Source organism: Chelon labrosus (assembly GCF_963514085.1).
Source record: "Chelon labrosus genome assembly, chromosome: 22".
Lineage (NCBI taxonomy): Eukaryota > Metazoa > Chordata > Actinopteri > Mugiliformes > Mugilidae > Chelon > Chelon labrosus.
In genome coordinates, this window is record NC_140355.1 from 18561176 (window position 1) to 18588483 (window position 27308).

Below are 27308 nucleotides of genomic sequence, written 5' to 3' on the forward strand. Positions count from 1 at the left end.
ATGTAAAGATTTCTCACCGGCAAATTCTCCATATCGATAACTGCCTTGCTTTGCAGGCCTTTGCTGTCAGAGGCTTGCAAAGCAAAGTGAAATCTTTAAAGATACTCTGGCACACCGAAGGTTTTCAGCAAATGGACGTTCAAAGAGCTCATAATGTTCAACAAACTCCCCGTGCCTTCGCTCCACTCTCTGCTCCTCGCTCTCTTTTCTAAAGCGGGCTTCACACCGTGACTAGAAGTGGACAGGGGGGGATAACGCCAGCCATCAGGTGATGGCTAACAGCTCGTCAGGGCATCAAACAGCCCTTAATTGCCCAGGATGTGGCCGCCCGGCTCCTTACCCTCGCACTCTGTTCTGTTCCACTCTCTGTTCGCCATTACTATGGTAACCACTCAGTGGGAAAAATCATTTGACGGGCATGTCTGATATTCACGTTGTGTCCTGCTTGACATTAGGAGAAAAGAGATAGCAGGGGGAGCGGAGAAAAAAAAAAAAAAAGCGAGGGGGCTCATTGGCATCAACAATGGGATGATGTCCGGAGGGTGTATAAAGAGGAGCGAGGGGAGAAAAAAGCCAAACAAAACAAAAAAAGAGAAGCACTTAAAGGCTCATTTACAAGGCTCTCGATGTCACCTTGGTGGCTGGGGGCCGGCAGCTTCCTCTGATGCCCATTAAGATCCAGCTGCTCCCGGTCCAAATGAGCACCTGTCAGCTGGTCGGAAAGCAGCCACAGCAGAGCAAAACACTAATAATAATAGCACTACCTGGAGGGAGGCTGACATAAGAGCATGAGCATCCTCTGAGAGGCTTTTTTTTTTCACTGGATTCAAATGTCCAACAGGCAAATGAGTCAAGGTCAGGGGATAGAGAGGACAGGCCAGGAGCATTACAGGACTTTTAGCAGTCACCGTATCTGGGCAAAAAGCTGCTATCCAGGCAACACATTTTTCTTCCTCCCCCTCTGGTTTATTTATTTTTTTCTTCACCTCGTCTTCCCTGCCTCCCTCAGATATTTCTATCCTCATTTTTATTTACCTCTTCTTCTCTCGCACCTGTCCCCTTCCATCCTAGTTTCTCCCTGCCCTCCTCCTCCTCCTCCTCCTTCCTCTCCACATCGCTGCCCTGTCGCATCTCTCATATCTGTCCCCATTCTCTCCTCGGCCCCCTCAAAGCGACCGCTCCCCGAAGGTTCTTTAAATGGCTCCTTCATTTCAGCGGCAGGTTTTTTTTTTGTTTACGGTGCGGTTCGAGCGCCGCAATTAATTGTCGGTAATTTAATCAAGGTGACTGGTTACTGGCTCTGGATCTCATAGTCGGGGACCGGAGACACCGGCGGCCCTTCTCTCTGTGCAGCTGTGTGCACGGCTTAACAAGTGGCCTCACCTACTGCACTGTAAAAATAACATGCCATTATTTTTGCTCGAAGGTAATGTGCGAGCGAGGGAAGCTGGCAGAAGGCTCACGCGGCCGTATGTGCAATTAGGTTAGATGAATACAAACTAAATATGGTGTACACTAATCAGAGTGCAAGCGCGGAATCTTGCAAGAGGAGTCTAACGAGTTCACTCGGCGTAACGGTGCATACCTGCGTTGCCGGAGTAGTCTCCCACGGTCAAAGGGTATCCATCATCATCAGGGTCCACTGAGAAGAGGCCCACTCCAAAGGTTCCATACTGAGCATATGCTGTGCTATTTTCAAAGTCCTCCAAGTCGATACGCAGCTCATAGTTCCCCTGGATGGACAGGGCATGGATCTGCTTCAGCCCTGCGGAGAAAAAGAGCGAGACACAGACAAAAACAATCCATTACAAAGTACTAGATGTTTTTTTTTTTTCCTTCCCCCTCCCCAGCAAACAATATAAAGCCATTTCAGCACCCTCACTCACTGCCATGCATTTTCTGGAAATAAGATGTAACACGGTTTTTGTCCCATTTAGAGTCTCCCTCCGCGTGTGCATGTGTAGGATTTCTTTCCAAAACCAGGTTAAAGTCTCCTCTTAGAGATTCTAGGGCCAGCTGAAAGCACCGGGTTTAACGTCATTTCAAATTGAGTAACTGCATTAAACGTTCTATCACTCCTTACGGAAACATGCATCGTCAGCACCCGCTGAACCTCTACGGTGTGTCCACTTCCCACTTACTAAACGTATGAAGTTATATCAGATCTCATCCGGTGTGTACTGTCAGCATCAGCCAAATTTGGTTGGAATGATTCAAATACCCTGACTTAAAGATAGTCCGCCGTGGAGTTTCCTGAGCTTATTCACATAGAAAGGCTGAATTGTGGATTATATCAAGGTCTTGCAGGGCTTGACTACCATGAGAGAGTACTGCTTTAAAACCACATGATTATCATTTGGCATACAAATAATCCACAGTAAATCCATCTTTAGATTCAATCTGCTTGCAGTCCGGGAACGCAGCAATGCTCAACTCACCCAAAAGTTGTAATCTCACTCTTAAACAAAGAAGTTTTGCATTTAACAGCAAGGTCAACGACATATGTGGCCTCATTGTAATGGAAGTATACATCATTTGTGCGCTACTTTTACTTGTACTTTTACTGTATATATTGTATTTTATTGTGTATAGCTGATATAGTTTTCAATTTTTCCGAACCAAAGAGCTGCTAAACTATGTTTCGTTGTTTGACAATGACAATAAAACTTCTTAGTCTTATTCTTGTTCTTATTCTTATCATTACACAGCGACAGGAGGAATTACAATCAGCAAAAGGGGTAAAAAAAAATAAACTATATATAATATAAGGATATGCAGTAATATAGATATATACTTGGGGTGGGACTCAATTAAAAAATTTAATCTAATTAATTAGAGGCTTTGTAATTAATCTTGATTAATCGCATTTTAATCGCATAACAATATTTGCCCCCAAAAGCAACATTTTTTAATTTAAATGGATTTTAGTGAATCAGATAATAGACACAGACATGGATATTGTAAACTCAAGCTCTTTTAATGTCTGGAAAAATGCATTTAATTGCATTTCAATTCAAAACAGTAGAAAAAGAAGATTTAGATGGCACCGTAGGGTTGAAGTGGTTCAGTGGCAAACTCTGTTTCCATCAGGTAGTTTTTTGAAATGAAATTTGCCTTCCATCAGTCCTAGCGAGATACTAGATTCCTCTATTTTGGTAGCGGTTAGCCAGCATCAGTGTACCAGGAAATCTTGCACTGACAAAGTCCCACCCCTAATATATACATATCATGTAGAATATATAGTGAGTTATATATAAGATATGGAGTTGTGAGATGTTCTGGAGGAGGTACAACCATAAAAAGAACTGCATGCTTAACAATTTCTAGGTAACACTAACAGGGTTTAAATAAAAAATATTCTGCACACGACCCCCACCAAGTTCTGATTTCTTCCAGCTGATTAACGGCCAGAACTGTATGGAAGAAATACTCCTGATAAAAACCTAAAACCGTGTTTCGTTACTCTTCGAACGTGTGTCATTGCTTCTGACAAACCCCTCCCGCAGACCGCTCTATAAACCTGCAGCGCACATCCACCTGTCTCAACTACTTCACGCCTGCCATGGCTTCATCGGACGCCCCCGACGGAGCTTTTAATTATTGCTAAATCCTTGATAGAGACTGCGTGTAAGACAGAAAATGCCAGAGGGAAAACAATGTTTCCATCCCATCTCCCTTGCCCCCCTCCTGCTCCATGCGTCCCCCTGCTGTGTTGGAGTGATGGTGCATCCCAGGGCAAGTTTTCGTCTCCTGGGTTGATCAAAGGTACGAGACGTATAGCGTGGCAGGCGGGGGAGAGGCAGGAAGCACGCTATCTGTGCCTCATGAACACAAAATGTGAAGCAGGAAGACAAACAAAAGTGAACTTAGCTTCAAGACTTAACTAAATATCCCTGCATATGCTTATAAAACCGGTCTGTTCTTTTGTTTATTCCAGAGAATGAGCACAGAGAAAGAAGACTGGCGGCATTAATGGAGAAGTTTAAATGGTTAAATGGTGAGGAATGATGGTTGGATTTGGAGCAGCAATTGCAGGTTTAAGGTTTGTTTTACCCTCTGTCCCGTGACGTGACTCACGAAAGCAGTTATGCGGCAGTTAGGAAGGTGTTTTTTACGAAGCCGAACCCCGTCATTTTGCCTCCTACGGCACTCATCACCGTCACAAATGAAACTCATTCTCCCTTTTTAAAGCTTACAAACCTCAGACCGACTTTGCCTAATTTGAATTCCACCGCTGTCGAGAATTGCACTCTGAGAGCGCCTCGTCTGAAGTGGAGGGCTAATTTGATGACAAACACAGCTGAAAGAACCCATTATTATTCAGACAGGAGCCCGCAGTCTGGGCCCCGGCACTTAGTTCGGATTTAATCTAACCCAATGGGAGGTTGATCCCGTTCTTTTCATTTTCACAATGGATTATCAAATCTGGAGGTGGAGGATCAGTCATTAATGCATTCACAGGCAGGTAACTTTATGCAAGTAAGTTTTGTACAAGGAAATACACCGATCAGGCAGAACATTATGACCACCAACCTAATATTGTGTAGGTCTCCTTTGTGTGTCCAGGGTGTCCTGTGGTGTCTGGCAACGGGATTTTGTTAGTGGGGACCTTTGGGTACTATGGGTTGAGGGGAGGGGCCTCTGTAGATCATCCCACAGATACTTGATCAGTTTGGGATCTAGTAAATTTAGAGGCCAGGTCAACACCTTGTGCTGTTTTTCAGGTTTTTTTTAGTTGTTCCTAAACCATTTTTGTGTGTGTGTGCCTGTGTCAGGCTGCATCCTGCTGGGGATGGCTGCAGAACATTGAATTGTCACAAGATGGTCAGTGTTATTTTACTTCTCCCGCCATAATGTTGTGGCTGATCGATGCATAAACTCATGCATGCATGCATGCATACAGGGGGAACAGGGAAGCAAAGTGCAACACGTTCCCACATGCCTTCCACATGACAAACAGATACGGCTCATTTGCAGAAATAGTTTTTGTCATTGCTCTCTGAGAACTATAAGTATCAATCCACACAAACACCTCAGGGAAATGAACCCTGAAGCGATTTGACAAACTTCAAAAGAAAGACTTAATATGTTTTCTCTTTCAGAAAAAAAACCAAAAAAAAAAAAAAACAGATGCAACACAACTCTATTTAAAGACTCTCCGGCTTCCAACTGTATTTACATAACTTTAATTCAGTCCCTAATTAAAGCCCCAGAGAATCTCAGCGAGACTCCAATTCAGAATAATTAAAGAGGAAGACAACTGAAACAACAACAGAGACTTCTTTGGTTAAAATCTAAATGCTCAGGTGTAACTGCCTGTTAATTAAATGCTATTGTTAGGTTATTTAAAAATTTAAATACGAGGGAGAATTTTGAGGTGTTTTGCTTCGGTATTAACATGCTGATTGCTCCGTTGGGGAGAAACTCTTCTTTTTTACTCTCGCTCATTTGCCATTTAAGGGGGAGCTAAGCAGGGAAGTCAAGAAACTTCTTGTCCTCCTACGCGCTTTGGGCGGGCAATTAGGGTATGCCTTATTTATTCGTTCCCTATATTGTGCCTGGCTTTAAATATTGCTGTTTATTTTGATGCACTGTCTAAAGTCTAATGGTAATATTATATCAGAATATATCAAAGAGGAAATTACATATACATAGCTTATGCTACTTTAATTACGAACGTGCAGCCCTGACATCTGAATCTCCACAAACAACTAAAAATAAAAGTGATTACATGGGGCTGCGCGAAAAGGAAAAACACAATAACAACAACAACAAGAAAAAAAAAGTGTGAAATTAAGTGCATCTGAGCTGAAATGCATTCACTTGCACTTAGGAATACTGTATCTAGAGCAGCCCTTTAAGGTGAGGCATGGCATTTTGACCTCACGCAAGCCTCAGCATGTATACCCTCCTAGTCCAGGTTGATATGCAGCATATGCCATTTGCCAATTATCTTATTTTGACTTGTCGCAGCAGGGAAAGTGCAGGTACATTAAGTTAAGCCATAAAAAGTGAACAAGAATGCACAGAAATAGCACATCCACCGAGTGGATTTCGGCCATAATTACTACGCATGTGCTTTCCCTACTGTGACGAGTCAAAACGTCTACAGCGAAAACGGTCCATCGGTGCTAAACATACAAAGTACAGCCAGGGCTGAGAGGAATGTCTGGCTCAAATGAGGCTACCTCCACCTCTGGGGTCTGCATCGCGTTGAAATGGCGTGTGGAGTCGCGCACGCAACGCGCAACTGTCGGCGTCTAGAAGCCACCAAGGCTAATTTACTTAAAGTAGGAAATGCAAAGGCGTAAAGAAAGGAATATGATAACTCTCCCTCAGACATATAAAATTAGAAAGAAAGAAAACTTTCAAATTTCAGTCACATATAATATGTTATAGTATATAACTTTATCAACCACTTCTGCCATTTCTGAAAATGTCAGCAATCATGTCACAACTCCATGAATACCACAAGAAGGGCCAGGGTGGTCTAAGGTTCTGGATTAATAATCGTTCCATTTGAAAATAAAACAGAACCCAAGTGCCCCTTAGTGTTCAAAATGAAGCGGCTGTACTTGCTTGACTTTCCTGAAGACAGTTCACCTCTCGTCCTACTCGCTTCTTCAGTTCTAAACAGGGCAGTGGGAGTGCTGTGCTTGTTTTAACCTCTAGTGGGGCGGCTGAGAGTCGTTGGGGCAAGTGACCTCGTTGTTGACAAGAGCAATGAGGTTGTTAAACCCCGGTCATCATGTGAGTTGTCAGTTTCAGCGGGGTCGGGGCGGGAACTGGTGTCTGGGTTCTCTGGGGGGTGACCTTTTAGGGCCGTGACACACCGAGGGCGACCCTTGTTGAGTTTGGCGAACCAGAGCAGGAGAAAATAACCAGAAGTGACATCTTCATCTACGTCTTCGTCATTCACCGATCAGGCATAACGTTGTGACCACCTTCCTAATATTGTGTAGGTCTCCCTTGTGCCTCCAAAACTGTTGTGACTCAACAGAGAATGGAGATGGACCTTCTGAGGGTGTCCTGTGGTATCTGGAAACAGAACGTTGTGGGTTTCCATGCATCATCCCACAGATACTTGATCAGTTTGGGATCTAGTGAATTTGGAGGCCAGGTCAACATCTTGTGCTGTTCTTCATGTTTTTCTAAGTTGTTTCCAAAGCCCCCAGCGGGGCTGCATTCTACTAGGTGTATGCACCCCGCCATGGGGTGCGGGTGCCTGGTCTGGTCTAGGTGGGTGCTACATGTCTAAGTAACATCCACACCAATGAATGCCAGGTCCAAAAGATTCTCAGCAGAACACTGAATCGTCACAAGATACTTCTCCTGTCATCCCACAAAACTGGTATGGAGAGTTATTTCATTTGATGCAGGTGTCTAAGTAACTACATGCTAGCTGGCTTTAATCTTTAGGCAAATCCATAGTAGCCAAACATCGCCGCTAGTTCTTTGCCGTCGGTTTGTTGTGTCTTAGCCCTTGGGGTCATAAACCAACGGCTATCCTGTGAGTTGTTTGTCTCTCCAGGGTTTGTGGCTTGACTTGTTGTAAAACTGTCTGGATAGGAATCTTTAAGACTGCACCGTAATTGGTAGAAAGGTGGCGTCTCAGACCAACCCCTCTGTTTGGTGATGTGCGTTTCAGTTGGAAGCAGATGTTTGTACACTCATAATTGCTCAGCTAATTACTACACTAACACTGTACGGTGTGATGCTTGAATCTCTGGATTAGAAACTGAAACCCTTGCAGGCGCTGAATGCACCAGTTTGTCTGTGATGCATTAACTCAAATAATCAGTTATTGTTGTGCAATAATGTAGAGGGGTCCCGTGTTGAAATGTAACACCTTTTTAATATTTCAGTATTAAAGCGTAATGTTTCCCACACGGGACAAGCGATAACCCAGGGCGTATTTAGTCAAATTATCACAGCCATGCACACAGTGATCCTGGGGCACGGTTGCCGCTTTCAGTGACTCTGGGTAAAATGTGAGAAGGGGACTCATTGTTGTCCCGGGGGCCTCCTAGCGTGCTAATCCAGCCCTGCCCTGAGTCACACACACACACACACATACAACACTTCAAACAACAACCTATGAATCTGCAGAAAGCCTTCCTCGGACTCCGTTCTGCCGATAAATCTCTACGTTACGCAACCGTACCGTACAGTCCCAATTACTCAGTGTCATCTGAACAGAGGATAAACAACACCGCCAAAAATCAGCATCTCATTCCGAACAATCAATGCGTGCACTGATAAGGAATCTCATTTGGAGGGAGCCTGATTGCACTTTGACGGAAGAAAAATCTTTAAAGCATTCTTTGCCATTAAATTATCCACATCATTATAGTCTCCTTTACAATGTCTGCTAACAGGCCGCGGGGCGAACAGACGAACGCGCTCTTCCGCAGAATTAAGCATTTGACTAAAAGCTAAACATCATCTTCATCGCACCCGTTATTATAAATATATACGCAGGTGGTTCCCGAGACGGAGAGCGTCCTCTCCGCTGCACATGGAAAGCGGGGCAATATCAAATTTAGAACACACCGATTCACGCGGGAGCCAACTATTTGCTCTCTTTGGCAATAAATCTGCAAATGACAATAAAAATGATATATATCTGCAATTACCTCATTAAACTAGGTCATGGTAATCCATAACTCATTTTCACAGCTCTGAGGTTTACAGGAAAGAGGACAAATTTAGCTTGTTTAGGAGGTGACGACGGTAATTTGTCATTTTTATCTTTTATTCCGTCTGATAGGGCATGTTTCTCTAAAACTATAATGAAACAAAGCCTCCGCCTCCCTGCCATTGATTAAACTATTACCACTGGATATTCGCGCTCCTTAAATGTGATTCTACAGCTAATGAGAGTGACATCAACGGCCCGATTAAAAATGTAGAGGACCTCCGTGTGATGCCTCTCTTCTCGTGATACCGCTGAAAGGCCCAAATATTAATGATTTATTTGCTTTTATTTGAAAAGTATGTAGGGGAGCATATTAGATGCTTTTAAGGCGGGGGTCGCCAATCCTGTGCTCGCAGTGCGTGCAGCACCACAGGGCATACAGGAAAAGAATAATAAAAATAAAAAATAAAACAGAACTCAACAGAGAAATGATTACACTTCTCTCTGCCGTTTGTGACATTTCTCAAAGTTAATTATTCATCATGCTTTTCTCCCTCTGTTGCTGGGGGGCAGCTCCTGAGACTGTTTCCGTTGAAAAAAAAAAAAAAAAAGGAGAAAAGGAGCAGCACTCCTCCATCTCCTTCCCTTCAATTCCTCTTCCTCTCCCCCATACCACCATAACATAACTCAACCACTCCCTCGCGTTTGTTTTCCTCCTTTTTACTCCATTGCTCCCTTTTTTTCTTTCCTCCCCCTAATCTCCCTGTCAAGCTGTTTTACGCCACGAAGAGACGGCAGAAGAGGATGGTGCTATTTCCATAGCCAAGAGGACGGTCCGTGCGCCCTTTGCCATCGGCGGCCACGCCGGTCGAGGGCCCCCGCGAACACGCGTCGGCTGAAAAGCTCGCTGTCGTCTCCTCTTAGGGAACACAAAAGGCTCGCTATCGTCGCCCCAGCCACCTCCCTCCCCCTCCCCTTGTCATCAAAAGATAGGAGCGCGGGGAGAAAAACAGAGACAGGTGTGTGCTGAACTCTCCCGGCTTGCCGCCGCCTTTAGAGGCGACTGTGACATTTGGCGGGACAAAAAGCAAAAGAATTTTATGATTAACTGTCACACCTCTGGCATTACTAGGCCCGTTTGCAACTTTCCCCTTGCTATTCAAGTCAATTTTCCCAGAAACCTTCTGATATTTATCATAAAGAGGAAGTCAATACATGCGCGTTCTTTTAGTCCCTGATGAGTTTTTTAATTCTGGCTATAGAAAGTAGATGCACTAGTTAATGCATCTACTGGCTTCCTTTGAAGTATAAGCTCCTCATCCCTCCCTTTTAAATGAAAAGGGCAAATCCTTTACCCACTCACATTTCACTGTAGATTGGTGGATCTTCACACTGGCTAAAGATCAAGTAAGATAGGGCCTGTAATGGGGGCTAACGTGGTCCCAGCTCCGTCATGCCTATTGAGGAACAGAAAAGAGACTGAGGGGGCGACAGTGCAGTTTTTCTGATCTGCTTCGACTCAAGTGCAGAAGAGGCCGGTTTTGCAATATTCAAAAGCATTTCTGAATACTGAATTTTTTCTTCTTTAGCTGCATGAACATTTTCCGCCGTAGTATTTGTTAAGCAGCGAACCCACGGTGCCGTTCCCCAGGCGGAGTCTAACTTGGGAATAATGATCTCGGGAATGTTTGCTCACTTTGCCCACAGCGCCCTCATTATTGCTTTCAGGAGTCGCTCGCTCACATCTTTGAAGATAGATACATTTTTTTGCGATATATTATTAACGCGCATTGTTTCCTTTGAGTCTCGCAGACGAAGGGCTCGCCGTGCCGCGTGTTCCGGACCCGCAGCGTTTTTCACGGAATTAAATCCAGCCCGGTCTCATGGCGCAGGCAGGCGGAGGCGGTTTAACGTGACTGCAGGTGCGAAGATGCCGCTCTGAATGGTGTGTAGGGAGGCTGTGAAAAAAAGGAACGATGCTACTAGTCTGCGAACACGGAGATGATAGTACGGGAATCACCAGAGATGGAGGACACATCCGAATCAAGATCCAAAATGGCGCATGTGTTCATTAGTATTTTTAAGGCCGAGGTTAACTATTTAATGGACATACAAAGCTGCACTATGCAGAGTCAAAAAGGCAGATAGCAGTTGAATGCAACACTGCTTTGTGGCAGCCCGGTGGAGCTATTAAGTGATATAGATATATACAGAGAGAAAGTTATTATGGTGGTGTTCTAATGCGCAACAAAACATGTGTCCTCTATTTCTTAAAACTTCAAAGTTGGAGGGAAAAAAGCAGCAAAAGAAAAGACTCCGGCAGCACAGACACGGCCACCATTAAGAAATCAGTTCAGCTCACTCCTGTTGAGGCAGTTCTGCATGCAAGTGTGCAGTTCCGATGCTTTTATTTTGATAGCTGAAGGACGGAAGCGGCGGTCGTGCAAAGAGGTGCAACTGACTGGGTGCGTGGGGCCGTGTGTTCAAGAGTGACAATCAGTGTTGACAGATGGGAGATGAAGAAATATCGTACTGTCGCTTTAAAATGATCGCATTTATAAGAAGGAACTGGTTAGGTCAGGTGGCAGATAAAAAAGTCTTTACTTCCAAAAACGACACAGAATGGGGTACAATAAGAGGAAGGAAACACTGAGACTAAATACAAAGACCCAAACTATCGTACGTACTAAAATAACTTGGAAAAAAATCACACACTAGGATGGTGCATTCAAAATCAAAGCTATCCTATGTGCATGGAACTGCAATAACCTAAGGAATAAACAAAAAGACTTGGCCATTTCAATGAAACAACTGCTTTATTCATTGTCAGTCAAATTTGCCCCTTTATATCACATAGGCCCTGAAACTTTCGTATAAATACGATAATTGTCGTAAATCTGGCAACACTTGGTGACAAAATTTCATTCAAGTGGCCGAGCATCTGTGTTGATTCCTTCCTAAGTTCTAATAGCACATGTGATGGTTTGGGTCAAAATATGATGTTAAAGCAACAGTATGATATTTCTTCATTTCCCATCTGGCAACACTGACTTAAAGTGACAAAATACAGCGTTTTAGCAACCTCACTGCATATAATGGACGCTCATAAGCAAGCTTGTTTCGTCTATAAATCCCTTCATGGTCTGGCACCCCCGCCCCTGGAGGAATTTATTAGACAAATTGAAAAATACCATGTTGGAACAGTCTCCCAACTACGATCCGAGAAGGTTTGACATTCACTCAAAAAATACTACTCAAACCCGTGAACATGCGTGAAGTCTGATCGGCACGTTTATACCCTGCGATCCTCCAGAGGACGAGCGGTTACAGAAAATGAATGACTGAATGAATGGTTCTGGCGGTTCCTTATAGTTACAGACCTACCGAACTACACTACCGACGCGTATCAGTATAAAATTGTGGAGTTTCTGTCCTGTCTCCATTCATTTACAGTCCTTTTGGGTTATTGCTGCTACTCCGTTCCCTTCATCATGAATGCTTTCTCACGCTGTCACTCCATTCTCTGTTTCAACATCAATACTCATCCAATGATCTGTTTACCCGCGTTCTCCACACCAATCAGTCCCACGTCCACGCTCTTTAGACTCGTGGCAAGTCTGTCGCTCTGCCTATCTTCTTCGCTGCCTGCGACAGTCTGGGCTGTATCTCCTCCTGTGTCTCCTGCTGCCTCCCTAGTATTTTTATTAATTTTTTTATTTATGTTTGTTCTGTGCCTGTGTGCCTCGTCGGGGCGTCGTTCAGCTTTCCCTCATCCGGCTCGTCAACCTGAACACCTGAGGCTCTTCTGCTCATCAAGCCCATGCAGTATATATGTCATTCCCCGCAGATCGTTCAGTCGTCGACGTGGCACAGAGGCTAAGGCCGGGTCCGAGGAATTCTTCGTGATTCTTCTTCGTTTCTCTGCTCTCCAGGATTCCAACCTCATCCGTCAACGGAAAGCCTGTTTGGCCTAACCAGCCTGCCTGCAGTCAGTTGACCCGCCCCCAGCTAAAAACCGCCGGGCCTCATCTCCAGCTTGCAAACTTTACATTATATTGAATAAAACATTCGCCCAATCTGCCTCTGAGTGCTGCTTTTGGGCCCTCGGGTAAAAGCCGACGTAACGTAGTCTGGCGTGCCGCCTCTCCACCTCACCCTGAATGTCCCGGGCGCCTGAACTGCTGCTCAACCAGCAGCGTCTAGACTCTAGGGGTTCGTGTCCTCACCTCCTACGTTCATCTGGGAGTCTAACCACAAAATATCTAGTCGGACAAACTCTTATTACTTCAGAACAAACACTTATTGAATGCTTTCCTGGTGTTTTAAGATTTACTTGGAAGCATTGAGCATGACACTGAATGATGCTCAAATGATGCAAATCTGTTGACGAGTTATTGTTTCTGTAATCTTTAAAAATGCATCTGATCGCGAAGTCAGTCAGAGGCTTCAACGTCTAGCCCCTCCCCCCCGCCTCCATCTCTTCTCTTTTAAAGTTCTGCCCCGACTTCCTTCGCTGAAATCTCCCCGCCAGCTGTCGCTCCTCTCCCCGCCGCGCCCACATCTCCCAGCACTCATCCGAAATTGATGCGCACCGGTTGCTTTGTCTCGTGCGAGCTTCACAGCGAGGCGTGGACGGGGGGTGGGGGGCGACAGGTTCGCCCGTGTCACTCGTAATGCGGCGCGACCGACTTGTGTTTTCGTGTTTGTTCGGATCAGCCGCCGCTAAGTGATTGGATTTGGTGGCCTGTTTTGAAAACCTCATCCCCTCCGCGTTGCATTTTTATTTTATTTTTAATCGCGACTATTATTAATGAGCCGGTACATCCTTTTAATAGATGAGGACAGGCAGGGCTTGGTATAATACGCGGGATGCGGGGCTAATTGGCGGGTCACAATGATGTATAGCGATGTGGCAGCGACGAGTCTTGATTAAAACTAATGTCATTTCCCTTCCAACTAACATTTCTGTCAGCCAAGCAACCATGGCAAGCGAGATTACGCCGGCAACAAACACACACACATACGCGCGCCTGATATACCGTTACTGCGACGATATAGAGATTTATACTTCGTGCGGAGACACGTAATAATTATTTCACTACCTCGTTGGCTCCCTCCATGTTTATTTCCTTCTCATCATCCCTGCATTTCCCCCCTCTAAGATCCACGTGGAATATCCTTGTGTATTAAGCCCCTGTTATGATATATTATGAATAAAATGTTGTACTTGCTCCAAGAATAATTCATGCGGACATAATTGAGCATAGAGGAGGATGTCAAAATGTCTGCTGTGACTACGCAGTTGACTGTGATTACCGAATCTTAAAGCAGTCTGGGTTGACGGATGTTTGGGTAATGGCGAACGGTGCCTTTGACGGCGCGAGTGCGCAACAGCCGGCTAGCCGTGGATTAAAAATATATACGTTTTCAGCTGCAAACATGTAGATGGCTCCTTTCCAATGAGTGAAATGTGCACCCCACTTGTCCGCCGTCTTGTTTAAACGCGTCCTTCTGGCTTAGATTTCTCAGAGCGCCTCAGTTCGCTTGTGCGTCTCGTCATTAGCGTCTTGCTGGGAGGATTTCAGTTACAGCTTCTCGGCACAAGTGGGTTGAACTTTGTCTTTCTTGGTGCTTTTCAGATGTTGTTCTAAAAACAAGAGCGTGCAAAATGACATGTATCTATGACAGATGTATGTTTATCCTCTCTCTTCTCTCTTTCTCTCTGTCTCTATCCGGCCGGCTTTAAGCAGATGAGCTTAAGGTTCTGCTTAAGGTTTCTTCCTGTTAAAAGTGAGTTTTTTCTTGCCACCGTGCAAAATGATGTATGTATCTATGACAGATGCATGTTTATCCTCTCTCTTTCTCTCTGTCTCTACCCGGCCGGCCTTAGGCAGATGAGCTTAAGGTTCTGCTTAAGGTTTCTTCCTGTTAAAAGTGAATTTTTTCTTGCCACGTCGCCTTCAGGCTTGCTCTGGGGGTTTCAGGCCGGGTTTCGGACCGGATTTCGAGACAATTTGTGTTGTTATTGACGCCATATAAATAAAACTGGACTGAAATACTCAGCATTGCCGCTCAAGTCTCTGCCGCAGCCAAGCCAGCTAGCTTGTTTGCCCCGCTCAAACCGGGTTCTTTTTGTTTTCACTGATAAGAACGGCAAGTAAGACATGGTGATACAACGAATTTAGGTGATTTCAGTGTTGGCTGGCGTTACATAAGATTAATTCCTCCGACGCCGGAGAGCTTAGACGGATGTCGGCATTAGATTTCAGGTTTGCTTTCAGCCTCACGCTTTGGTGAAACTCGATGCCTCCAAATGCCATCCACCGGGCCAAAAAAAAAAAAAAAAAAAAGGCGATTTTGCTCAAGTGGCAGGATTAGAGTCATAAAATCAGGAGAGAGAAGAATGAGAGCCAACAACCCATCACTTCTGATATCATCAGAAATTAACCTTCGGGGTGGAACGACTGAGCCAAGAGTGGTGAAGGGAGGCACAAGCGACGCCGTGGGGAGAGAAAGAGAGGCAGGTAGACAAATGCCGGGAGATTTGGCAGCCCTTCAAGGCTGTAATTCAGGGAGAGGACCGCATTAATATTTAGTGATGCTCTCAGGTAAAACAAAATGAGCCGAGCTGCCCTAGCTTGACAGGAAGGACTGGCAGCAGACGGCGCAGAGGTCCACCGGGCGTGCAGCATTCACGCAGGCACAGAGCTTCAAGCTTTAGCATCAGAAGACACAATTATCTTAGAAGCTAAACGGTAAATTAAATGCATTTGTCTCAGCGTATGTACATAAGGTGCAACACAGGTACTGAGGCATCGCTGAATTTTGAAAGTGATCTTAAAACAGGCTTGTGGGAAATCTAACTCGGTGCAATTAAACACAAAAAAAAGACAGTTTAAGCCACGACTGAAATATCTGGGGACAAATTACCGCGGAATTATCAAGACATTAATGGTCCCCAGAGGATGAATCTGATTTTGGCGGTCCCTTAACTACTCACGTGGCAAAATCACCAGCTTCCAGTTTCTAGAAAAAAAAAATAGTAGAACAGACTTTGCCATCAGCTGTGTGATCCGTTTATTCCTAATTAGCAAATGTTAGCACGGGAAATAAAAAAATATAAAATAATTAACATGAATATGTGAATATGTTAGGACACAGGCATTCTAATTTAGCAGCACCTCCGCTCTGGAAATATTCACATTTGCCCTTTCGCCCTCTGCGGTGATTGGAGCCGTTAGCATATCCATTTGAATCCGCTTGTGTATTAAATTTATTTAGACACTGACCCGAGACCTGAGCGGAATTTTGCGCCAGGTCGGGGGCTTGTTAGGAAGCAAGAGGACCGTTGAAGATGTCCTTCAGGCAAGAAAAAAAAAAAAAAAAACAGTTCGATGCAAAATGCTGAGCTGCAAATCTGAGCGTGCACAGAGGAGAAAAGGCACAGACGAGTTGACAGGAAGCAGCGAGCGCGGAGCAGAACGCCACGAAATGCCATGAAGGCTGTGATCACGTGCGCGCGACACCATTGCCATTACGGGTCTGGGGAAGGGCACTGTCTAAGCCCCCGTCTCTGATTCCAGGGTCAAAGTAATGAGGGGGCTTGAGAGGGAGAGTGCCCGACGGGGGCCGCACATCTTCAGACCCTCCAGCGCTGTTTGCTTGTAATGAGATCGCTAAAAGTTCAGCGCTAATTAGAATTCTATGACTTTTAAAGGAGTCATGACAGCCTCCTTCAAATATTAATATTAGGCAGCAGTAAAAAGCTTATCTTGGCCGTTCAGCGAATAAAACAGATTAATGGAAGAATAATGCCTAAAAAAAAAAAAAAATCTATAATGACTTCTAAATGTTTTATGCTTGAATAAATGTTGCTAAGACCGAGCTCTTGGGATAATGAGGGCGTAATGTCAATCAGGAGGTTCTCCAGAAGGACATAGCCCTTACAGCATGTGTGAAGCAGCACTATGGTGTTAGACATATGTTAAATGCAGTGAGAGTAACACGCTTTTCACAGTTACTATAGCCTCACCCCTTATTTAGAGTGTTATTCTCAACGCTGAAGCGCACGGTGTTAACGCCAACCTTCAGGAACATGTGCCAGCATTTATTAATTGTTATGTTGTCGGACCGGGCATGAGCGACGGGGCGCTGTTGCTGACAAGGCGTCCTGCGTTTTTTTATTTTTCTATTTAAAGTCTTAAGATGAATGATGGAATGAATTATTAAAGGAAACAAAATAGACGGAGGACTATTTGGCGAGGAGCACGATCCTCGGTTTTCAGACCTTTCTCTCGCTGTCATGAGGTGATCCATTCAATCGTTCCCCAATCAAATTTTCAATCATCCCATCTGTGCTCATTCAACACTCCTTTACGAGCAGATTCTGCTCATAAAGTTTTTACATCTCGTGGAAGATACAATCCCTGCCCCTTTTTTTTTAAAGAGCCTCGCGTGCGGCACGGGGCCCGACCAGACTCCGGCACCAGCCCACGGAGAAGGGGAGAAGAATATACCTGTGTGCTGGTGATGAGAGACTTCAAATAAACTACACGGGTCTTGTGGAGAGGGCCGCGAATTGCTCTCGTCCTCATACATATCGAAATTACTGGGAGAATTGCTGCAAATTGCAGCTATCTCCACTCCGGCACTGCAATCTAGTGCAGATGGAGTGTCTGCCAGGGTACAGCCGCACCAATCAGAGACAACATACCCTCCTGAAGGAAGCAGAGGCAGAGCTGGGGGCCAAGGCATCATTGTGTCAGCGTCAGGACTGATTGGCAAAGCCTCAGCTGGCCGGCTGAATGGATGCCTGGCCAGCCAGCGTCAGTGTGTCAGACTCGCTGAGGAGGAATCGCGCTCTTGAATAATTGATTGAATATGAATGCTGCATTGGAGGAGCTTTAACTGAAAACACTTACATATGTTCTAAATAATATATTGCAGGGGATTGTAGTTTATATTTCTCTTTGTCATGTGCGATATGATATCATATGATATTTTCCTGTATTTCCTGACAGCTGGGCTCCACACTAATCACAATCGGTGCCACTGGGATGGTAGCCTGCGCTGGCAAATGAATCAGCATATTAAATGCGCTTCATGCACATGTGCAGATGTGCTCACACCTGAAATGACATGTAATCTTTAATTTGATTTCCTGCATTTTAAGAAAATTCTGTAAGTGGAACCGTCTGCATTTGTCTGCACTGGTTATGCAGACAGTGCAAACAAAGTGATTTGTAAGTATGAACAACATAAGTTATGAAGAAGGACACAATACTTGAATTCTGCAAGAATAAAATATTCTGACACGTTTTTTTGCCTTCGAAAGATACGCAAGTTCAATGAGTGCAGTGAAGGCTGAAAAGGAGACAATACACAGAGCCCACACAGCCACACTGAGGGACACAAGTCAATGACAGACTTCATTTATCTAGTGCAATACCATTCTGGGGATTTTGCTCGACTTTCCGTGTATTAAGTGAATAGTCAGGGACCAAAGTAATGCATAAGCCTCGTATAGCTCCTTCCATGAGGAGCCAATTATTATGGCAGGGATTGTAGGAAACACTGCTGCTCAAACCCTCTTAGAACTGCACACTGTGTCGTGGTGGGGAATTAAATATAGTGTTAGGAAACTGCTGCTTTTCCCGGATTATAAATATCAGCAGGTCCGAGTGGAGGAAGAATAATTTGCCGGGTAAAAAGCCAACATGCCCGAATGAGCCACGTGAGCGACGTTCGTGGGCAGACTCTGGCTGTAAAGAGGTGCTCGAGGCTCTAAGAGCAGTCGTTTTCCTGGCGTTAGGGTCATCTCCAGATGATCATAATAAGCTTTATGTCAATATGTTGTAATTTTGTTACGTGAAATGTTCCTACATCTACATCTCTAATCCTTCTTGTCTACTGACTAATTGGACATCTGCTCCCGTCCTGGTGCCTTGTCCCGTCTACACCACCTTGACTGATTGGGCCGCTGCCGACTCCCATGCTCCAATCTAGCTGCAGCACTGCCTGCACCAGTGTTAAAGTGGACTCTAGTTTGTTAGTTTAGGGCAGCTGTGATTTAATCTTAGCAGTTCGCCTCTGGATCTTCACGTAATCACTTGCCTAGTGATAACTCATTGTCTTTGTGTCCTTTTTGTAATTACTTGCAAGCGGTTACCTGTCCTTTTGTGTTCTGTAGCCACTTACCAGTGGTTAATTGTGGCTTTGAGCTCTGTTCACTTGATGTATAGAAATACTTGGAATTAACTGGCGGCTCGGCCATGTTTAATTGCCTTAGGACACCTCCCATTTTGAGGAGGGACGCCAGCGGCTGCTATTTCGTTTGGGTAGGGAGCATAGCTGATTTTGAACCCTGGGTTTTGTTTGATTTTGTTTTATTTCTTTCACTGATTCAGGAGTGCCGCACCTGCCCTGTTTTGCTGTTTTTGTTTTTAGTTTTTGTCTCATTTGTTCGACTATTCTCCTAGGCTTACCCTGGCTCAGCTGGGATGGAAAAGTTGGGTCAAAAATGTGACTGATGGCTGAACAATACTCGCTAACGACCATTTTTTGAGACGCTGATGAGATAAAACTAGTATCTGATGATAAAAACATGACAAAAATTACTAGAATGTTAGTATATATGGGACATATAAAATACTTGTAGGGGCTGACTGTCTCAAAATGTGTGCCTCAGTCATTGATCTGGATAAGGGGCATTTGCCTATCTAATCTCAGGTAGTTGACGGTAGTTTACCAAAACTAGCATGGTGCCACGAGCCCTGTGGCTACAAATTAGGCAAATTAAGCTAACTATGAAGTTAAATAATGTGCAGTTAATGCTTCTGCATTAACAACATTTGTATTACTTGTCTTCTTGAAAGTTTCAGTTGCCATTGTTGAAAGTGAAGCAGGAAGTAGAAACAAAAATTAACCCGACTGTCAAAAAAGACAGCGGTAGGTTATGTTTTACAGCGTCTAGTCCCACAGAGGCATAAATCGTGCTTAAGCACTTTGTGCACTACATGAAGTTATTGCCCTCTTTTTACTGATACATATTTAGACAGCGTAGAGTGTATAATAGATTAGTATTGAGCAAACTAAAATTGCCCATAAACGTAGCTCCTGGAATGAATCCAAGTCCAAATACAAATACACTAAACCATTCCACTTGCAAGCCTGCAATTTATTGTTTAAGCCTTGAAATGTTATTTTGCCTCAAAATGTGTACAGCCTTAATGGTTTTCCCTCATTATGTTTGTACTTGAATTGCCGTAACAATAGTTACCACTGAATGCACTAGCAGACAAGTTATCTCAGTAATTTGTGTTCAACTATTGTACTATTTTTGAACATCTTCATTTGTTGAACCTTGATTTGAAGTTTTAGAAAACGGATGAATGCAGTTTTTCCACAGCAGCCAAAGAAAAAGGTTTTAAATAAAAAAGGTTTTATATATTTAAAGTATGGTCCAACCTTATAAATCTAAGGTAAAACTGCTAAGAGTGCAGTGTTGATACAGCCTGTTACCTGGGTTCAAATTTCTGCTACATGTATAGAATCTTATTTACATTGGTCTAAAGGTAGAGTGACTGGGGCACCGAAACACAGCCTCTAAATAACGCATTATCTGCCGCGAAACTCGTTCATTTCACCAATATTTTGTTATTATACGCTATTGCTATTCCCCATTGAGTCTGCATTGTCTGCACGCGTTATTTAGAGGCTGCGTTTCGGTGCCCCAGCCACTCCCACTATATGGATATACGCGGATCTAAATATCGTCCAAACGACTCCAAATGACACCAAAGTAAATTTTATGCCAGAAATAAGATCCAGGTTATAAAAAAAAGGTAATTCCCCTTTAAGAGGGGCCCGTATAATGAAAGACCTAGTGGCATCCATGTCAATGAAGTGGTGAGTAGTATCACTATTACACAACATGCATTTAATATTAAGATTATTTTAAAAAATTTACACGTGAACGACTGATTCTAAACCAGTATTTTTTGAAGATAGCATCTATTTCAGCTGTCATGCCGCAGCTTGCTTCCCGTGTGAAACAACATTGTGTTCAAAAGTAATCCCACCAGTGGTTTTGCGAACACAGCGTTGACATAAAGATCCAAAAGACTAATGAGTCATAAAAAGGGTACCAGCTAACTTCCTCGTAGCTGCATTCAAACGGCACACTTGCATGTTCCAAGATATGTAAACTGACAACTTGTTTCTTAGCGGAGTCTGGGGGATTAAATGTCACCTGCTGTAAGCAACACAAAGGCTTTTAAATTTAGTATTTGCTTCTTGAGGCGGAACAAATCATCTAATGACTAGCGCTGCATCGCAGGATAGATAAATGGCAGATTATATTGTATGAAAACACTTTAAATGTCCGATGATTCTCACGGCGTAGTGATGGGGGGCTGGTGAATCGGAGTTCTCGTTCGCAATGTGCAATGTGACGTGGAGTTTTTTAGAGACAATGGAAGCGACACATGGGGATGGATGGCGAGCGCCCGGTGGAATAATGAGGCTATTTATTCCCTCTAACGGGAACAGTGAGAGTTCAGGGGTAGACTGTGTCCAGCCTTCTGGCGAGTTTGCGACCTTCCTGCAAGGTAGCAGCTTTTATTGACTCTACACCAGTTTCAAATCAGACTCTTACACACATTGCGTCTTTTATGTGTGTAATATGGCACATTCATAAAGAGGAGTCATTCTGGAAGTAGTCCGTTACTTGTCGTTATGAACAAACCCATCAGATATGACTTTAAAACAACCGTTTTCATCTCCAGCTCCTCTTTTTTCCTCTACGCTTCAATTTATGTGTCTCTTCCTTCCTGCAAACGTACTGCATTTTCTCCTCCACTTCTTTGACGCCAGTGTGCACCGGCCTAATCGCTAACAAATCCTTGCTAATGTCAGTCATCTGTTTCCTTCTCCAGCTACCTCAGCACTTTCTCTCTGCTCATAATCTCTCCAGTTTTGTCTCGCCTATCCTCCCTGTCTAACTCGCAGTGTCTCGGTATATCACATTCTTCCACAAACTGTATGAGCATCGGAGAGGTGTGCAGCCTTGCCTTTAAATGAGGCATCACCTACTTATTTAAGGCTGGAGTAATAAATCTCCCAGAGCACAATCGATTAGCGATCCATCGCTGTCTGTCCAGAGGGCGAGAGGTCAGAGGTGCTGACCCTTGACATTGCCGTTGTTAGTGGTAACTGCTGCCAATTTCAGAGAAGATTCAGCAACACGTTATTGGAGCGTTTGGCAGATTTTCACAGATGAAGCATTAATAGGGTCGAGGCATTTCTGCTGCAATTCTTTGAGCTGCATTTTTTCCCCCCTCTCCTTTATCTCTCTGAACATATTTACCTGCAGTGTAATCAGCGCTGCTGTCTACTGCAGAAGTTTCCAATTCCATCCTCAGGGCTGTGCAAAGTAAAGGTGGAGGTAAAGGATAAGGTTTGGGAATAGTTCCCATAGGCGTGATCAAATGTTGGTTTTAAACCATGCAACTTTCCCCGGCTCCTTCCGTCTGCACGAAACAAAGTGTCCGTGGACGTAAAAAAAAAAATGGGAAAGAAAAAAACACACACACAAAGAAAGGCAAAATGAGCCGTCACCCTCATGGGAACTGTGATGTTCTTTGATTCACGCTCTCTTTGTAGATACAGTCCTCTTTAGATTCTCTGCTGGGTGACAAGAATATAAATACAAGCTTCGGGATGCTGCATTGTGATAGAGGCAAGCTTTGGAGGATAAATGTGTATGAGGACGCGTTTATGCATGGGTGTGTGGGAAAGGAAAAGATTAGGAAAAATGAAAAAAAAAAAAAAGAAGAGAAATACAGTAGCTACATCAGGTAAAGATGCAGCCTGTGCAATATTGTTGCATTGCCCAATTTTTTAACAGCACACGTCTGGGGAATGCTTCTTATATTAATGATTGGGAGCAGTTTCTAATTATAAAGACAGTAAGTCTACAACAATTCTTAATAGAGATTATGTTTATGCACCATGAAATGTGGTGAAAGTCCAACACAGATCGACACAACGTCACATTGGTTCAGACAATGTCAGCTTTTTTCAGTGTTTTCTTTTTTTTTTTTTTTAAGCCGGAAGCCGTTCCCGTGTAATTTGCAACTTCAGTTTGACACTTGAAGCAATCAGACGAAACACCATACGGGTAAAAGTCACACATGTATTTATAATTCACAGGTGACAAACGTTCTTGGAGCTGCAAACTGGGAAGATCTGTCATCTGTGTGCACGTAGTGCTCAGAAAACACTATTGGTAATGACATGTAAATATGTTCATCAACAATGTGGATTTCCATGGAACGGAAGGGATCCCTTAAATGGGAAATACTGTTTTTTACAACCTGGACCTTATTTCTAGCATAAAATATGATCGTTTACTCACCGAAATAACTTTTGTGTCATTTGCACTGGTTTAGGAAATAATTAGATCAATGTATATCAACATAGTGGGAGTGACGGGGCACAGAGACGCAGCCTCTAAATAACACATTATCTGCCGCGAAACTCGTTCATTTCGCCAATATTTTGTCATGATACGCAAGTGCTATTCCTTGTTGAGTCCGGAGTTACCTGTTATCATCATCCGGGCTCTGTAGATTGACCTACAGACCCCTTGATGATGTCTTCTGACCTGGATGATGTCATCTCTGAGCGGCGCGCGCACCGGCGACAATCGGCTTGTTTACCTGTAATTTGCTACTGCTAGTTTTTTGCAACATGGCTGAATATTTTTCAGATTCTGAGGTTGTGGACGAACCATAGCTTTAGCAAGGTATAATCTGAGTTTTGTGCAGGTCTGCCGCCTAGATGTTGTCGGGGTTTATTTGCAAACAGAGTGCGAAATTGAGATGGGATCTGGAGCATAGACTGTATAAAGATGGACGGCGGAACAGCTACTCAAAAGTGAAGCCAAAGCGAGTAGAGCTCCCCCTGGTGGATGGCTGCAGTATAGGTCATAAGCTCCACCCCCTCCATGTTAGAAGATGGGATTTGGGCCAAATTAAACCACTAAAAACACATAAAATAATTTTTTTCAAGGATGGTTTCTGTCATTTTAGGTAGTTAATATAATACTGATGTATAACTGGTGCATAAATAAGTACAGTGTATAATCCAACATTTCCTTGGAGAGCAGAAGAGCGTAGTATTAATTAAACGAAAATGTGAGTCGGGAGGAAGTGTGGGTGGGTCATCGATAAAGCGGCTCCATATGGCTCCACTCTCGGATCGTACTGCGCAGACTCTGGCTCCAATGTCGCAAGATGGCCAAAGCAAGGAAGTGGGGATGTGTAGTCCATATTTATATACAGTCTATGATCTGGAGACACATTATGAGATGCATGTTTAATGCCAGGTCTGAACACATGTACCTAAAGCTGGCCACTTGCGATCGGATAGTCCAGATCAGATCTCAATACAAGGTCTGAACAGGCCCTCTAACACGTCCAGCCCCATCTCATATTAGGGTTTCACTGCCACTGTGTGTGTTGAGTGTGTATGAGTGTGGACAGCAAGTTCTCCCCAGACTGAAGATGAATGGGCTCCCCTGCTGTGTCTGGCTCCACTACTTCTCTGAGCTCTGAGTAGTTCTACAGGCTGGGAGTTAATTGCCACAGACTCTGCGCTATCTCACGTTGATCTGAGGGACACGGGCAGGAATCCATCCACGGAAAAAAACAAAACAAGGGAGACGGAGATGAAGGGAACAAAACAGCAAAAGAAAGGCATGCTTGGCAATTACACAGCATACCTATCGGCTTGTGTATACGCCTTTGAGTGCAGATGGTTGAGTTTGTCGCTACGTTTTCCTTTTCCACTCACTATTTATTTATTTTTTTCATTTTGCTTCAACATATTCTGACTCCGCCGCCATACGCCGCTTTTCTCTCCTCATTCTTTTCCGTCTGACCTTTTGATGTGAAGTGGCCGTCACTCGGTTAGGACTGACACAGACAGCCAAGTCTGAAAAACGCCCATCTCCAAATTATAGTCATCCCAGAGCCTGGTTTCCATCTGCGCTCTCACTTTTTGCATAAACACACACAAACACTCAGATGTCTTATTCTTTGCAGCTCACCTCCCTGTAATCACATGAGCTTATGTACAATACTCGGGGCGGGCTGAGAGCTCAATTACAGCACTTGCGCGTGCCCCACTCGTCAAAGGTGAGCGGTATGTTAACGCTGCAATTTTCTGCAGAATTTATTTTTTTTTTTTTGCGCAATTTTAGTGACACCTGGTAGAAAGGACTCAAAGAAAGTGGGAGAAAATAAAAGAAAAAGTTTCTTTTCCATTTCCTCTCGGTGGCAGCTGTAAGTGTATCTAATGAGGCAGTCAGCTGAGGAATGTTAGATGACAACGAGGAACTCATCAGAAAGAGGACGACATCCAAGCACATGGGTCTTATTACACTGTTTACCCACTTGCACTTCTGGGGACCATCGCAAAAAGATGTTATGGGATGCTCTGGGAATCTTCAGTGAAAAGGGAATCGCCAGTAGCGCAAAATATAACGTTATTTGGTGGTGATAAAATGAGATAACAGAGATATAATAGCTATTCATATACCAAAACAAACATGCAGCCATTGTTCTGTATAAAAGGTCAAACACACTGTAAATACATGGTTCTGGCATCAACCGTAACCCTATATACTGAAAGTATCACAGTGCATGACGGTGCAAAAGGGCTTTAAATAAATAATAATGTGTAATCAATAATGTGAAAATGCAGCTTGCAGGCTGCTGACGGTTGCACGGAAACTTGAATGTTCTGCGCGGAGTGAAGGACATTGTTGCTGAGCACATATCGTCATGAGTTATCTGCTCTTTGCTTTGTTTCACAGTGACCTGAATTAAAGCAAAAAGACGCAGATCTGTTTACCCAATCAGAATCACGAGATGAGCGCAGGGCAAGAGTCCTTAAATGGGAATATGACGACCTCAAAACACAATACAGCTTAAGTTTTAGTTTAGTTTCCTTTTCGTTCCCTTACTCTAACTCCCTCTGGCTCTTTGAACTCCTGTTGTGCAGTACAAGTGCCGGTTCAGTATCATTCAGCCAAAAAACTGCACTCCCTGAATCAAATCTGACGTGAAAGAATAGCGCTCGGCAGTCACTTCTGCTCTGGAGTCGAACATTACGGCTTCTGATTTGCATCTCTTGCTACGTGAAATGACATAAACTGTCAGAGAAACAAGGACACGATCCATAACATTTTCATCCGCTTTAGGTTCCCACTGCCTCGGGCCGAAGCTGTTTATAAAGGGAAGTTAATAAAGCTTATTTTCAGCTCACGTCTCCTACAGCTGGCTTATTAAACAGCTGAGTAACTATATTAGCATTTTTGTCTTAGATTAAAACAATGCATAAGGGATACACGTGTCTTACTTTGCCTGCAGGATGGGGCTGGGGCGGGCGGGTTTTCTTTAGAAAATGGCATCGTGACAGTGTTGACAGTGATTGGAATCGACGCAGGAAAAAAGGCAAGAGCGACATAGTGGCTCTGCAGGAGTGGGCGGTAATGGTTAGAAATCCTATGGGAGAAGGCTGATATAGGTGTGTGTAAACACTCCCATTCAGGCTTTTAATATGAAGCACCGGACGGAAGGGAGGAGTTAAATAATTCAAGCCTAGGGTTAAAGTGGGTCTGCAACCGTGCTTTGTGACTCAAGGGGTGTACAAGTCCTGGTAGGTCAGTGGTTTTCATCACCACCACTGATTTTGTGGTCAAATCTGGTCGCTCTAAACGGAATTAAACTTCCTGTGCCGGCACGTAAAGCACAATCACTGCTCTGCATTTTTTTCCAAAGCTTGGTCTGAGGCTAAAAAAATAACATTTCGTGGCAGCCACAGTGTTGTGAATATGAAGTTTGTGGCACTGGGAGCTGAGTCTCATAAAAAACCAATGTGCCGAGAACGCACATCCCCAGAGATCGACAGAACTCTGCAACTGTCCACGGTTACTCTCGCTGCTGTTGGTTTTGCAAGAAGTTAGTGATCCCAAAGAAGAGGTGGACTGAAGACTGCATGTGAGGGAGTACATTTTGAGCATTAGAGTGCCAGGATAACCCTCCATGATGTCACCCTTTACATTTCTGATCAGCGGTTTTGAAACTCTCTCCCCCTATTGGCTGTGTTCAACCCTGCCAAACTACCAGCTAATTCAAAAATGGTCAAATCAAACAATTAGCAACCTGTGAGGGCACCAACCTGTCACTCAAACAAGCCATACCTTTAACTATGCAAACCTTTAACCCTTGATATGATTTATTAAACATTACAGTTGGCATTGATGTCAAAAACATAGACTGTATATAAATATGTACCATGCGCCCCCACTCTCTTGCATTGGCCAAACTGATGCTAGTTTTCTGGGGATATGGGCGGCGCCATCTTGCGACTTTGGAGTCAGAGTCTGTGCAGACCTGTCAGAGAGTGTCTTGCAGTCATCACGGTGTCACATCCCGTTTCTATAGCCTTGAATAACTAACTAAAACGAAATTTCTCAGTAAAAGAGACACTTGAATATGCATCAGTATTATTGTAACTAACTAAAATGTCTGAAACTATCCTTGAAAAAAATATATTTTAAGTATACTTTAGTGTTTTAATTTGGCCCATCCACTAACATGGA

The 27308-nt window shown here is 43.9% G+C and overlaps 1 protein-coding gene across 1 annotated transcript in view; it reads right to left on the reverse strand.

Annotated features, from left to right (window-relative positions):
• The window catches only part of fibcd1b (fibrinogen C domain containing 1b), a gene marked incomplete at both ends in the record, with an annotated part of 117189 nt that overhangs the window by 2397 nt on the left and 87484 nt on the right, over window positions 1-27308 (reverse strand). The window contains one exon of the mRNA XM_084572533.1: window positions 1586-1765. Within this exon, the coding sequence (XP_084428659.1) occupies window positions 1586-1765 (180 nt within the window). The remainder of the gene's footprint in view (window positions 1-1585; window positions 1766-27308) is intronic.